We start from the raw sequence: 16,640 nt of genomic DNA on the forward strand, positions 1-16,640 counted from the left end.
TCTTCATGTCAGATAATGTTAACAAACACTAGCGTTCAAAAATTTGGGGTCAGTGAAAGAAATGAATATTTTTATTCAGCAAGAACGCATTAAATTGATCAAAAGTGACAGTAAAGACATTTAAAATGTTACAAAATAGTTCTAAATCAAATAAATGCTGTTCTTTTGAACTTTCTATTCATCTAAGTATCCTGAGGAATAAATAATGTATAATGGTTTTCAACTTAGTTTAAACTGTTTTCAACATTAATAATGTTTCTCGAGCAGTAAAAGCAGCATATTAAAATGATTTCTGAAGATCATGTGACACTGAAGACTGGAGTAATGATGCTGAAAATTCAGCTTTGATCACAGGAATAAATTACATTTTAAATTTATTCAGAAAACTGTTATTTTAAATTGTAATAATATTTCACAATATTACTGTTTTTATTGCATTTTTAATAAAATAAATACAGTCTGGGTGAGAATAAAAGCCTTCTTTCCAAAAACATTAAAACATCCTACCAACCTCAAACATATAAACAGTAGTTTACTGTGTTTTATTAAATTATTGAAAACTCAATCATATTGAGGCATTTAATTGTCAAAGAACTTTATTATTATTTTAGGCATAACAAGCAACATAAACACTGAAGAAGTAATGATGCTGAAAATACAGCTTTGATCACAGAAATAAATTACATTTTAAATTTATTCAGAAAACTGTTATTTTAAATTGTAATAATATTTCACAATATTACTGTTTTTATTGCATTTTTAATAAAATAAATACAGTCTGGGTGAGAATAAAAGCCTTCTTTCCAAAAACATTAAAACATCCTACCAACCTCAAACATATAAACAGTAGTTTACTGTGTTTTATTAAATTATTGAAAACTCAATCATATTGAGGCATTTAATTGTCAAAGAACTTTATTATTATTTTAGGCATAACAAGCAACATAATTTAGCATCATTATACGAAAAACCAGAATTAGTGTTTTAGAGAATCGTGTGATTAAAGTGCACATTAAAGTACAGTTTTATTATGACTGTATTTACATGATTAGCTCCATTTTTTTCCCCTGTTTTTGATGAGGCCGTATAATGTTGATTACAGGAAGAAGCAGCCAGGCCTCCGAAATCAAACCCACTCACAGTAAGTGTGGACTTAGAGACTCAGACCGAGTTCTGTTTGTCTTACCTGTGTGTCTGTTCCCCAGTGAGAGTCTCCGTTCTCTGAGGCGGTCAGGTCCTCCACCAGCACGGACGGAAAGACGCCCACTCGACCGTTAAACTCGCCCTCCCAGAAGCCGTCGTCCTCCTGGTTGTCCTTGTTGAGGATGCGGATGATGGCTCCCTCAGGGAATGACAGCTCGTCATCCGTCTGACCCTCGTAGTCATACATGGCCTTGACAAAACTCACTGGGAGAGACGAAGGAAGAAAAGAAAGAGGTTATTAATACAGCTCGGTCAGGTTAGACGGCATACTGGATTTAATGCAGGTAAAAGCGAGGCTGTGAGGGATAGACTTGCAGTCTTTACAATGGCACGCACTGTTTAAAGGTCTGAGATCAAGTCATTTTCACAACTTGCAGCTTTCAAAAGTGTTTTATGAATGAATGAATGAATGATGCATTTATATAGCGCTGGGGGGGGGGTTTGGTTCTCTGGTTTGGTTCTCTCCTCAACCAAACCAGAATTAGTATAGTATAGTATATTAGTAAACCAGAGTTTTTGTCTGCGAAAAAGTTTGGGGTCTGTAAGATTTAATTAAAATAAGTCTCTTATGCTCAGCAAGGCTACATGTAAAATGTTTACTATATAAAAATATTTCGAAATGTAATTTATTGCTGTGATCAAAGCTGATTACTCCAGTCTTCAGTGTCACATGATCTTCAGAAATCATTCTAATATGCTGATTTGCTGCTCAAGAAACATTTCTGATTATTATCAATGTTGAAAACAGTTGTGCTGCTTCATGTTTTTGTGGAAACAGTGATGCATTTTTTTTCTTCAAGATTCTTTGATGAATAGAAACTTAAAGAGCAGCATTTGTTTGAAATTTAAATCTTTTGTAACATTACAAATGCCTTTGCTGTTACTTTTGATCAATTTAATGCATCCATGCTGAATAAAATGGTTTCTTTCAGAAATGTCGAATTATTTTTTTAGACCTTATTTATTTCTAGTCTGATTCCCTGATATTTTAAAGTTCTCCATGTTTGCAAAAACAAAACAACATGACACATTTTCATGAAAAAAGGTCAGAATGAACATTTAGATGCGTTGCGACTCATGTCATCACTCACACAAACCATCTGCGTGCGTGTGTGTGTGTGTGTGTGACTCACTGCTGCTGTCTCCGTTGAAGCTGCCTGATGCCAGCTCAGGCTCAGTGGAGTTGCTGGAGGAGTGTGAGCGTGCGTCCAGAGCAGCAAGGGACTGGAGCATGCTCAGTACGCTGTTGGACGTGGGGAACTGCAGGTACTTCTCTGGGACGTAGCCCACCTGACCGGACTTATTCCGCGCCTGGAACCAACCATGACAACATTCAGCAGCAGTCACCCAAACACAATCTGCAGACTTGAATCCCATTTTCTTCATTGACTCTGGGAGAAAAAACTCAGCAACTGATCTAAACATGATGAATGGGTTAAACAGTGCTAAGAATCAGAATAGATCAGAATCGACTGCTAAGAATAATCAAATGATAAAAAAAAAAAATAAATAAATAAAATAAAAAATAAAAAAAATAGTCAATTGATCATAATCACCAAAATATTTAATAACCAAACATGCAAGGACAAAGACCCACTCTGCAGAAAGTTCCACAGAATTCAAACAACCGGCATTCAACATGTTTGCGAATGGAACTTTCGGAACAACACTGGAATTCAAATGGAATCTACAGACTTTAATATCCTTTTCTGCAAAGTAAAAGATCTCTGAAATGACTGGTAAAATGTGTTAAAGTATGCATGAAATGAAGATTAATTCTACATATTTTTTTTAAATGAATGTTACAGATCATATTGTGAACGATTCATCCATGCATACTTTTTTTTTGACCTTGCAATTTTAAAATCAAAATGTCATGGATCTACTGGATCTTCCAGTGAAAGCGCCAGTCTTCTCTCTGGCGATGTATGCTGGACTTATTTCTGAGAGCAACGCTCACATCTCAAAATCCAATCTGCAACGTCACATAGAACCAAGATCCCGTCCTACGTTTTTTCTCGGTCTATAATCTGTTACACTGTGATATAAGTCACAACACGAACAAAAATATGTAGCTACTTTTATTTCACTGCAACTTTAAACAGAACTAAAAGAATAATAATTATTCATAAAATAATAATAATAAACAAAAAAATTACTAATCAAACTCATAAACAGGCTCACATGGAATCTGCAACCATTAAAAATTCAGCAGAACGTTCCACAGTTTTCCAAAGAATTCAAACAAGTGTCATTCAAAAAGTTTCTGTGTAGAGCTTTGGGAATAACCAGAATTGAATTGGAATTCTGTGTAAATCTCATCTTGAGATGCAAGACACAAAAATCCTTTTCTTCTGTACCTCTTACTGAATTGCAGTCTGATTGAAAGAAACTTCAGCAGGTTGTGTTGAACTGGTTTGATTGGTTTACCTTCACCCAGTCCTCCATGTCTCCATCTTCTATAACCTCCAACATCTCATGCTCATCAATGGTTAGTTCATCGGGCTGAGAGGCCTGAGAGAAAGAGAGAGGTTAACAGATTATTGTGCAATGCAAGGTCAACTGTGCAGGTTAATATTTTTCCAGAAATCTGCTGATATTTTTGCAGTTTCCCAGACACAACCTTTAGAAGCAAGAGAATGATGCAGTAAAATGCAGGGGTGTAACAACCATTTTAACTGACTTCAACATAGTTTAGTAGACAATCAATCAAAGTTTTTCATCTAATATTTATATTTTATTTTATTCCACCTTTATTTCTAAAAACAAAAAAGATTTGTACTAGTTTTAGTTTCAGTTAACAACCAACAGCACTGGTCGCCACACTTTTCGGGTCGATCCTAAGCCCCAGTGAAGTGTATGAGTCGGTCTGTTTTACCTTGTTAAAATTATTTATATTTTGTTTAATATAATAATAATGATAAAATATCCATAATTTTTAAACATAATACATGACAAATATAATAAATGGCATTATTCACCCCAAAACTCATAGCTCACTGTCACATCTTCTAGCATCTCAAAGGGATTGGTCTCAGATGTGTAGAGGAATGTAGGTGGCGTTTGGCTGCAGTGATCAACTATATTTCTCTCTGCCGTGGCATATGTGCCGAACTGTTTGTTTAGACTGGTCTGAATACAATGGTGCTGACAGAATCAGGAAGGAGCAGGGGCCAATTGCATAAACATAATATGTTAAGACTGTGTCTTAAGAACTAGATTGACTAAATAGCAGTTAATCAAGTGGTAACCGGTCTTACTTTTCTGATTCAAATTAGACCAATCTATGTTTTTATGTAACTGATTAAAAAAAACTGTTATTAGCAGTCTTTCAGAATAAAATTAGATGACTAACTTTTAAGACTAGTCTAAGCAGTTTATGCAACCGGCCACAGATCGGGGAGGTTGGCATGACTCTTATTGACTCTAAACTTTCAACTGGAAACTGAAAGTGCAGGTGAGAAAATCTGCATGTATCTTTGACATGGACTTTGATTTTTAATAAAGAGGGTGCTCACTGAGAGAGAGAGGTCGTGGGAGGTGAGGGTGGGCAGCGACGCCCAGCGCTCGTTCTCCAGCTCTTCCATCACCTGGTTCATGGCGCTCTTCAACCATGTGTCCACAGAAACACCCACCTGCCGCAGGAGGTCCAGACGCACTTCTGCTTTCAGCTTTATCGTCTGAAAAACACAAAGGAACATAGTCCTGTTCATACAATTAAGTTTAAGAAATTAATTCGTTTAAGTAATATAATTACTAAAACTGAAATAAAAATAAAGTTAAATAGAAATATTTAAAAAAAACTAATAAAAATGACAAAAGTACATAATAAAATGAAGAAAACTTAAACTAATATTACAATTAAAGCAAAAAATAAAATAAAAAAATAAAATAAACAAAAGCTTTGAAAAAAGATCTGTTCTGTTCATACAACAGCTTACATGTACTCTAGTAAAGCAACTGAAATTAAAATGATAAAAGTTTTTGGTAATTGAAAATGGTTTAAACATGTAAACCATGAAGAATGAAAATTAAAATATTGCATAGGCAACTAAATGAAACAAATAAGTTTAAGTTGAAATCTGATGACAAAAATTAAAACTAAATAAAAATAAACAAAAGTTAAATAGAAATATTAAAAAAACCTAATAAAAATGACAAAAGCACAAAATTATAAAAAGAAAAAAAAAAAATTACAATGAAAACTAAAAATAAAAAAGCTAATTTATTAGATAGATTGTTCTGTTTATACAACAAGCTTACATATACTATAGTTTTCAAGCAACAAATAAAATGTAAAAATAAAAAAATAAAAAAAATAAAAATTGAAATTATGCCTTGGCAATAAACTGAATTAAATAAGTTGAAATACTTAAATGACTAAAACTAAAAAATAAATACAATAAAAATAAAACTAAGCAGAAACATAAAAACACTAATAAAAAAAAAAGAAGACAAAAACACATAAAATCTTAAAGCTAGACGAGTGTCTCGTCCCGTCCCGTCCTTGATGCTCAATAATGTCTGGGGTAGTTGTGCTCATTAGACAGGTGAAGCGTCTGATCTCTGAGGATCCTACAGCTGGCCACCAGCTTCAGCATTTCTCATGATCAGGCAACGGTGCAAATTAACTTTCTGAAGACTCATCAGTTTCAATTTAGACAACAAACAGCTTTCAAAAGCGGTTTCAGTGTGGAAACCTTACGCATGACTCCCTCAGTCGTTCATTTCTGTGTACTGTAATTCTGAGGGGACGAGAAATTTCAAAGGAAATAATTAAAGCGCAATTATACTTTTAATATTTGTTGATGAGTAAACACAGATTCCTCTGGCACATTGCCTGGTCCCGAAAACAGCTTAACATTTCCAAACTTTGTGTTTCATTCCTTATTCTGTTTGTTGTGTTTTTGCTGGCTGTCCATTAGTTCTTAATGGGGTTATTAAATATCTAACGGTCTGTAAGAACTAATGGAGAACTATAATTTGGCTTCAAGCATTCAAGGGGCAAAGCAAAGATGGTGTTTTAGTCTATTAAATTCTCTGTTAAATACTCATACTTATTGTCATGAATTGGTCTCATCTAAAAATGTCAACTCTGTCATCATTTGCTCACTCTCATATTGTTCCAAACCCATATGACTTTCTAATGAGGAATTTGCACTTATGCATATTCAGATTTGGTGGGATTTTATCAGTTACAAGACATGCAAGAACCAATTTGTGTGATGACAGACCAGACAAAATGGCCAGTTTGAATGCATGCGTGCTTAAGAATGAGAACAATGTTGGAGAGCATCATTTTCAGGGAATAGAACATTAAATTTCAAGCTACTGTATGATTTACGAAGACTTATACCACACTTTTATGGTTCATTTATTGTCTGTTTTTGAGTTTGACATCTCTTGGTCATTGTATGAATATTAACTTAAACTATTAAAAATTGTTTTCATTAATTGAAAAAGAGCAGAAATAAAATATAAGTACTTGATGAAAAACTTAATAAAAAAAAAACAACTAAATAACTAAATAATAGAAATAAATGTATTTAATGCTATAATAAATGTTTACGTTGAAATAGTAAATTACTAAAACTGAAATAAAAATAAATACTAAAAAGAAAAAAACAAACTAATAATAAAAAAAAAAATTCAAATGACAACTGAAAATAAAATAAACTAATTTAAAATAAAGACAGGTAGATAGAAATAAGTTTAATTCCTAAAATTACCAAAACTAAAACGGGAATAAAAATAAAATAAAGCTAAATAGAAATATAAAAACAAAAACTAATAAAAATGACAAAAGCAACAGTAACAAAATTAATAACAATTAAATTAAAATGAAAACTGAAAATAAAAAATCTAATTAAAAGATTGCTAGATTGTCCTGTTCATAAAACAACTTACATTTACTGTAGTATTCAACAGTTAATAACTAGTTGTCCAGTGTAGTTCAGTTCAGTCCAGTATTGTTATTGATAACTACAACTATTAAAATTGCTTTCATCATTGAAAATAAAATATTGATATTAAATGAAAAACTTAAAAAATGTAAAAAAAAAAAAAAATTATATGATCTCCCAAAACTTAGAATACTGCCCATTTTTATGGTTAATTTATTTCTTAGTCATTGTGTCCTGCCAGTGCATGAAAGAGCCATTCAGAATATCCACCAAATTTATTCTTCAAGGAATAATGAAGTCATATGGGCTTGGGGCCACATGAGGGTGATTCAACGATGACACAATTGTCATTTTTGGATGGACTATTCCATTAATATATCCTATATAACAGAGGTCAGAGGCAGGGCCAGCAGAGGGCGCCTCGACTGCTGGATTCACGGGTAAAGACGTGCAGGACATCTTAGAGAAGACACATCGATCAGACAAAGAGACTGACAGCCTGTCTCTGAACAGATCGATAGCGAGAGAGAGAGAGAGAAAATTCACCTCCGTTTGGAAAGGGAAATGCATTCATTACAGAAAAACAGAGACATTATTACGAAGTACTTCTGCCTTGTTTTGTCTCTCAGAAAAACAAATGAAATGCTACTCTAATAAACGCACTATACAAAACTATTCTATTCTGTTCAAACGTACACGTTTGCAGTACAAGTAAATAGAGATGGACACCATCAAGCTCTAAAAATGGTAATCTAGACTAATGATTTTTCAAAGATGTAAATAAAACAAAGATTATGAAGTATTTACAAGATAACACTACTTTAAGATTTATGTTGAATTCAATTTACTTGCCGTTTTGTTGTAATTAATTTACTAGCAATTTCTGAGTGAAATTTTTTGCACTATATTCTAAGTCTTCTCAAGTGATATGAGAGCTTTGTGCCAGAAAAAGACAAAACTAAAAGCTAAAACTCCTCTCCAGTCCACTCTTTTACTGCAGAGCAAAAAGCAGCGTGAACATCCTGCTAAACTTCTCCTTTTGTGTTCCTCAGAATAACATGGTGAGCGTCATTACGTCACCTCTGCTTTGCGGATGCTCTCCTTAGCCTCCTCTATTCGGAATTCCAGCTCATTCCGGCTCTGTTCCGTGGGCAGAGTCCCGAGCGTCTCGCATTCCTCTAGAGCCTGCCATAAAAACAAATTACCGTTAATCAGCTCAATTCAATTAGCTCATCGAGCAACTAACCTACGAAAAAAAACAGCATCAGACCACATTTCCTGCTACTAATCTAACAATCACACAGGACACACGCACAACGTTTAACCGAGTGATTCACATTCCTGAATTATGACCAGACTTTCCCCTGAATATCACAAAACCTTTTCAGAAACTATGAGGTCATATTTTTACCTCGGGATCAACAAGAAAGGAATAAGAATAGAAAGAAATTACAATTTACAAATGTAAAATTGTCCAGCATTTGGGGCTGGTACTCACTGAATTGTCATAAAATTAAATAACAATGATTATTAATGAATAATTTTATGATTATTAAATACACAATATTGCAATACAAATAATACTGTCTAATATTATACTGCAATATGTTTTAGATAAAATACTGTAATTTTACTGTACAGTAATTAAAACCTAATAACAATCACAACTGAGAATAATGTGAATTACAAACAAACAAATAAATAATATGTATATATAAATAACCTCAACTGTAAAATGTCCAGAATTTGGGGTTGGAACTCACTGAATTTTCATGAAATTATTATTATTTTTTTAATAAAATAAAATAAAACGGTTAAAACAGTAAAAACAGTTAATTATTTATTTTTCTTCTTCTTTTTTAAAAAATTTTGTGGATTTAGATGACCTGGACATGATCGTTGGTTTAAACCTCCTGTGAAACAGTAAGTTATGTCTTAGTCATTTGTAATTAAATTATTAATTTTCATGTCAACAGAATTTGTAGCAAATCCTCAAATGTAAAATGTCCAGAATTTGGGGCTGGATCTCACCGAATTGTCATGAAAATAAAATAATATAGCAATACAAATAACACTGCAATATACTTTACTGCAATGTTTTATTGTAGATAAAAATACTGTCTATCCAGTAAATAAAATCTAACTACAATCACCACTGAGAATAACGCAAATTACAAAAGTAAATAAGTAAACTAGACAAACTCTCAAATGTAAAATGACCAGATTTAGAGTTAATTTCTTTTTTTTGTCTTTTAGTTTTGTAGATTCATGTGACACGAACATGATCATAAGATTAAACCTCTTGTGAAACAGTAAGCTTCTGTCTCAGTCATTTGTGTCTCACCTGAATGTGTAAGATTTTTCACAAGATTCATCCACTTACAGAAGATGTTTAAGTGTGTGTGTTGCTGATGTTTGTATGACATCCAGCGCCTCTCACCCGTTTGTAATGGATGATGTTTTTGTGTTCGCGGGCCACACGTGTTGCCCATTTCCTCGCCTCTTTGTTGAGACTGTGTTCTTCGGTGGTTCCCGTCTCCGATTCCAGCTGTCGACTCTGAAACACACACACACACACACACACACACACACACACAGACACACACAGAACTGGTTACCACAGCAACACACACCTGCCGGAATCACAGGTCTGAGATCAGACCACTAACTCGTTACATTCACAATTAAAAACACAAAAGCACAGATCCAGAACAGTGCTGAGAACATTTCACCATTTAAAGAAATTAACACTTTTATTCAACAAGGATGCATTAAAATGATCAAAAGTGATAATAAAGACATTTATAAATGTTACAAAATTTCTATTTCAAATAAACACTGTTCTTTTGAACTTGAAGTATCCTGAAAATCACAGTTTCCACAAAAATATTTAACTGTTTTCAACATCATAATAATAATCAGAAATCTTTCTTGAGCAGCAAATCAGCATATTAGAATGATTTCTGAAGTTCATGTGACACTGAAGACTGCAGTAATGATGCTGAAAATTCAGCTTTGATCACAGGAATAAATTACATTTTAAAATATATTCAAATTGTAATACTATTTCACATTTTTTTTTACTGATTTCACAGTTTTTAATCAAATAAATGCAGCCTTGGTGAGGATAAGAGTCTTCTATCAAAAACATTTAAAAAATTTGACCAAACTCAAACGGAAAAGCCCTTTAATCTGACCTGTCCCAGAATCATCTTTCAACAAGAAATAGTCACCATATTCTGTCCAATTCTAAAAGAACAACACATGCAAATGACAGTATCCTGAGACATGACTGGCGTATGCTGATCTGACAGTTTTGCAGACGTCGCATCCTTGCGTGTGTGAATATTTGATTCTGACAGCACTGATCAATACAAACTCAATCAGAGCGCTTTAACACAAGCGTCTTCACTCAATATTGCCACATCTATCTGATGTCAACACTAGTCATGGCTGACAAGAGTTTCTCGAAAGGCACAAAAACCCATCGCTCTCTTTTTTACGTCTTCCTGTTTTTCCTCTCAGCGTGACCTTAAGCAGATGTGGCGTATGTGTTGCCCGAGTCCGCTGGGAAACACATGACAGTCTGCAGGGTCTCCATCTGGATCAGAATTGCTCACGAAGGCCTAATCAATCCCATGTGTCTCTGCTTCAAACTCTGAGACATGCTTTCTGGGAGAGCGTGATGGAATGCATGCGACTTTGACGCTTTCTGCATAATGGAAAATATTGTGTCTGTGTGTGTATGTTTGCACTGTTGATCAATCCCAGCAACTGTCTCTTTGAGTGTTAGATGTGTCAGAGTCTTTCAACAGCAGACACCATAAGGATTCGACAAGCAAGCTACAGCGTTATAGTGTAAAAGCCACTTCTTTTGTGGAATTTTCCCCCTGAATTCCACCATATTTTAGTCAAAGTTACTAGCAAGCACAATCAGCTTGTAACACTCCAAAGAGAAAGGAAAACTTGAAATCGCATCATATGACCCCTTTAACACATTAACATCATGCATTTCTGTAAAGCTGCTTTGAAACTGTGTATTGCCAAAAAACATTAAACAAATAAAACTGACTTGACAAAATATAAATATATAATAATAATAAAAGTACTATCTATCTATCTATCTATTTACAGTAAATATATATATATTCTGCACCACTAGTGGCACCCATTGGTCAGACAAACAGACAGTTCCATCATACAGTTAAACCACTGGTTGTGCCAATGCTGCTTTCACACCCAGTCGAGTCAATCAAATTCATAGACTGTAATTTGGATTGGTGCTGCTAGTGGTGCAATAATTACACACTTCATTTTTAAAAAGGAACAACGAAAGACTTCAATTCCATGATGAAAATTTCCCTTTAAATTTGTGCACAGGCTGATCTCAGCATGCAAACAACAACAACGATGGGTTGATGATGGCTGCACGAGACTGATGCATGATGGGAAATCAAGTCCAACAGACAGTGTGGTACCTGTGCCAGAGTCATTCTCATCACACTGACCGTCGATGGCTCAATGTCCACCAACTGCTGCACAGAGCTCAGAGTCTGAGCCAGAGAGGAGGAAAGATGGGCACACGCACACACACGCACATCACATCACACACACACATCACAAACATCCACACACACACACACACACACGCACGCCCACACGCACGCACACGCACGCACACACACGCACGCACGCATACACACACACACACGCACGCACACACACATGCACACACACGCACAACACACACACACGAGGTGGGTTTAAGAGAAGGTTAGAAACAGACTGTTAGAGGACAGAAAAACAGGGTTAGAATCAGCTGAGCAGTCAGAAAGATGTTCAGAGACGTTAACGTTAGCAGACGCAGTACCTACTAACTACTAGAGCCATGAGAGAGAACAATTACACTACAGGATTCAACACTGAACTATAGGAAGATGGAAGGAAAAGAGAGAGAAAGATAAAGAGAGAAAGCAAATGCTAACTTTACAGTTAGTTGTGGGGTTTTTGAGAGTGATTAAATGCTGATTGATTAATTGCTGTTACTCAACTAATAAATTTTTAGCAAAACTATGGTCTGTGATCATTCCAGCAGTCAAAACCACACAAAAGACATCTGAAGCTAGATGATGATAATTTGATATAAGTTAATTAATATTACTTTATTAGTACTTTAAATAAAGCACACTAAATTGAAGACAGTTAGTTGTGGGGTGTTTGAGAGTGATTAAATGCTGATTGATTAATTGCTGTTACTCAACTAATCAATTTTTAGCAAAACTGTGGTCTGTGATCATTCCAGCAGTCAAAACCACACAAAAGACATCTGAAGCTAGATGATGATAATTTGATATAAGTTAATTAATATTACTTTATTAGTACTTTAAATAAAGCACACTAAATTGAAACTAAAGTTTAAAATAGGACAGAAGAATGCAGACAGATACAAAGAGGAACACTAACTAAATCTCAATCACACTCGAGCCGAACTGAAGCATAACGAGAGAACGATCCCAAAACGAGTGGTGATTAAAGCCCGAGCAGAGACAGACGAGAGTTTAAACAGCGGGATGTTTCTTCATCACCACAGGAACGAGAGATTCTGTTCCCGGAGACTCTCAGAAGCGTCAGGCTAAAAATAGAAGGTGATGATGAAATTTGTGCGTTTTTTCGGCACAGTTGTGAGGTATGTGTCGATGACGTTGTTAACGCTGAATAAAATCTGAAACGTTTGAACACAATTTAAACCTTTAAATAGAGAGAAGACCAAGAGAAAGACAGGAAGAGAGAGCGCTGATGCGCTGAATAATGAAACCAACCAAAAATAAGAAGTTGATGTGAAAACTAGAGGCGGATTCCCTGCCATAGCACGGTTCAAACTAAATAAAATGTAATTTGCGATGATAGAGAATTTAGATATTCACAATCTAAAGTGATTATACGAATAAAACACATTTTTCTGTAAACGTACACTACTGTTCAAAAGTTCAGGGTTGGTAAGATTTTTCTAATGTTTCTGAAAGAAGTGTCTTTTGCTCACCAAGACTGCATTTATTTGATCAAAATACAGTAAAAACAGTAATATTGTGAAATATTATTACAATTTAAAATATCTGTTTTCAACTGTAATCTATTCCTGTGATCAAAGCTGAATTTTCAGCATCATTACTCCAGTCTTCAGTGTCACATGATCTTCAGAAATCATTCTCATATGCTGATTTGCTGCTCAAGAAACATTTCTGATTATTATCAATGTTGAAAACAGTTGTGCTGCTTCATATTTTTGTGGAAGTTGTGATACATTTTATTTTTAAGGATTCTTTGATGAACAAAGTTGGAACTGTAATATTATAAATGTCTTTACAGTCACTTTTGAGATATATATATATATCGCAACCCTGCTGAAAAATAAAAAAATAAAAAAAATCTTACTGCCCCCAAACTTTTGAACATTAGTACATGATTCCTTGATTGCAGTGCAGTTTATAAACAAGCATGCGTGAAACTCACCATATCGCTGTCGCTGGGCTGGAACTGGAAGTCTTGTGCTTTGTGAAACACTGGGTTCTCCTGCAGGAACAGCTGCTGGTTGAAGTCCTGCATCACCTGGACATGACAACACAACTAATTGACAAACATATCAAGATAACGCAAGTTTATATGACATGTAAAAAAGTTCCTTCAAAGGGAGAGTTCACCCAAAAACGGACTTTCTTTCTTTCTTCTTGGAACATAATCCATCTCAGTGCTTTTTTGTGCACACAATTTCAATTGAATTTCAGTGTTCTTCAAAATATCTTTTGTGTTCTGCAGAAGAAAGAACACCATGCAGGTTTGGAAGTTGAGTAGGTTGGAAGGTGAGTAAATGATGACAGAATGATCATTTCTGTGTGAACTATCCCTTTAAGAGCTAGTGCAGGAAAGATCCTTGCATAACTCTCTCTCTCTCTCTTACACACACGCGCGTCACAATAGTGGTATGTAAAATTAGGCCCCCTTGGGCAGTGAAATAGTGCTCAGACAGATGTGTTTGTCAGCGCAGCGGAGGAATGATGTGTGTGTGTGAGGGGATTTCTTCATAGGGGAGCCGATAATGAGGCGCTGGCAGAGGGAATCTATTTCTGGGAATGAAGAGGGAAATTGAGAGAGTGATGAGACTAAGAAAGAAGAGAGAGACTCACTCGACTGGACTTCTCCAGCAGGAACTGGAAGGTGCTGTGAACAGCTTGAAACGCTTCCAGCTCGGTCCGACAAAAGGATATCAGATAATCCTTCACATGGTCGTATACGTTCCCCTCCAGACCCTAGAGAGAGAGAGAGAGAGAGAGAGAGAGAGAGAGAGAAAGACAGATTACACAGTCTGTGTTTGAACTGAATAAATAACAAATGACCTTGTGCTTTCAGAAAGGGTCAGAGGTTCCAAAAAGTGAAATGAGAATGATAGAATGATGGATAGACAGAAAGAATGACAAATAGAATGACAGAACAACAGACAGATTTAAGCAAAAAAATGACAGAATGGTTGACAGAACAATAGAATAATAGACAGAATGACAGATAGGAGGAAAGAATTAAAATAATGACAGAAATATATAAAAAACATAGAATGATAGAAAGAATGACACATGGGAAGACAGAGAAAAATATAGAAAAATAATCAAATGATAGAAATGACAAATGACGGATGAGATAGAATGAAAGAAAGAATATTAGATAACGGTAGAATAAGAGCAAAACAAAAGAACTATGACAGAATTAAGAAGACAGACAGATTTAAAGAACAATAGACAGAATGAAACAAAATAATGATGAAATGATAGAGCAATAGAAATAATGACAGAACAAAATGATAAAGAAAACAAAAAATAAAGAATGAATGAGACAAAATTATAGAAAAATGACAGAAAGACAGAGCAATAAACAGAAAAATATCGAAAAACAATACAACGATGAAATGATGGACAGATAGAATGGTTAAAAACAATGGTAGATAATGGTAGAATAAATAAAGAATAAGAAGCCAGAAATATAGAAAATTATAGAAAGAACAACAGATAAAATGACAAAATGAATGAAAAATAGATAAAAGACAAAAAAAAGACAAAGAATGACAGATGGAATGTTTGAAAGCTGACAGAATGACATATTAAAATAATATAGAATGATAGAAAGTATGATAGATAAAACGACAAACAGATAGAATGACAGAAAGAACAATAGATAATGGTGGAATGATGAGGAAAAAACTACAGAACTATAAAAAAAGTGATAGGGAATTTAGAACGATAGAAAGAAACAGATAGAAAGACACAAAGAACAATAGAATGACAGAATGAACCAACAGAATGAAATGACAGAAAAAATAGTCCGTTAACTGACACCAAACGCATTTGTATGAGAGACAGAAAGGAGGACCGAGCGTCCCGTCGGCCCCCTTGTGGCCAAATGAGTGTTTTCTCTGGACTGTGTGACGCTCAGATCAGAGCAGATTGTTCAAACAGCAGCAGCTGCTGGGAAAGGTTAGCCAGTTCAGATTCCAAGGCCTCAACGTGCAAAAACAAAACTCGAAACCTCTGCTTTCCCTCTCTCTCTCCTGCTCCCTCCATGTTCAGCAGCACTGGGAAGGAATGTATTTTGGAAACAGGCTTGGATTTGTATGAGTGAGCTGGAAATGACACAGACCTGACCACGAGCCGGTCTGGATTCACGGGCTCCGTCGGGTTACAGCAGGTGGCGCCGCTGTCAGGAAGCACTTGAGTGCCGTATGCATGAGAGAGAGAGATGGAGAAAGAGGCTGTGCTTCCTTCTGATAGGATCATGTCTACCTCCTCCCACCACACTCAAACTCCATAACGTCCATGTGTGAGAGCCGTGGTCAGAGAGCAGCGGGACCAGCTTGCTGTTGTTTTCTCGCCTTTCAAAGTTGCAAGAGATTTTAAAGTAATAGTTCAGCCAGAAATGAAAATTACTCACCCTCAGGCCATCCAAGATGTAGATGAGTTTATTTCTTCATCAGATTTGGAGAAATTACATCACTTGCTCCCCAATGGATCCTCTACAGTGAATGGGTGCCGTCAGAATGAGAGTCCAAACAGCTGATAAAGGCGAGCGTTTTTAGCTTCAAACCGTTTCTTCTGGCTAAAATACAAATCCTCTATCCGTAATAACACTTCCTCCAGTAGAAAAAGTCCATCTTCTGTTGCCCTCTCACATCAAAATGAGACTAATCCACAGACAAATTTGTTTAGAACTGCTTTGGACTGTTTTCACTACAAACGGTGAACGGTGCTTGATATCTGCATATTTCTCTCCTGATTCAAACAATCTTTTTTAGTGGAGAAAGTAATTAACTCATTTTTAACAAACATGCAGCTTTAACTGATGGACTGGAGTGCTGTGGATTACTTGTGGATTATTGTGATTATTTTTATCAGCTGTTTGGACTCTCATTCTGACGGCACCCATTCACTGCAGAGCATCCATTGCTGAGCAAATCTGCTTCCATGAAGAAACAAACCCATTTAGGTAACACTT

General features: G+C 35.3%; 1 protein-coding gene across 1 annotated transcript in view; it reads right to left on the reverse strand.

Annotated features, from left to right (window-relative positions):
* Positions 1-16,640, reverse strand: part of LOC107735958 (F-BAR and double SH3 domains protein 2-like) — a 42,648-nt gene that overhangs the window by 3,378 nt on the left and 22,630 nt on the right. The window contains exons 7-16 of the mRNA XM_016547497.1: positions 14,288-14,410; positions 13,617-13,712; positions 11,585-11,659; positions 9,547-9,663; positions 8,187-8,291; positions 4,650-4,883; positions 4,204-4,350; positions 3,634-3,723; positions 2,337-2,514; positions 1,187-1,407 (exon numbers count right to left, since the gene is read on the reverse strand). Coding sequence (XP_016402983.1) covers positions 1,187-1,407; positions 2,337-2,514; positions 3,634-3,723; positions 4,204-4,350; positions 4,650-4,883; positions 8,187-8,291; positions 9,547-9,663; positions 11,585-11,659; positions 13,617-13,712; positions 14,288-14,410 — 1,386 coding nt within the window. The remainder of the gene's footprint in view (positions 1-1,186; positions 1,408-2,336; positions 2,515-3,633; positions 3,724-4,203; positions 4,351-4,649; positions 4,884-8,186; positions 8,292-9,546; positions 9,664-11,584; positions 11,660-13,616; positions 13,713-14,287; positions 14,411-16,640) is intronic.

The sequence above is a fragment of the Sinocyclocheilus rhinocerous genome, unplaced genomic scaffold (genome assembly GCF_001515625.1).
Source record: "Sinocyclocheilus rhinocerous isolate Xijiao unplaced genomic scaffold, SAMN03320098_v1.1 scaffold942, whole genome shotgun sequence".
Classification (NCBI taxonomy): domain Eukaryota; kingdom Metazoa; phylum Chordata; class Actinopteri; order Cypriniformes; family Cyprinidae; genus Sinocyclocheilus; species Sinocyclocheilus rhinocerous.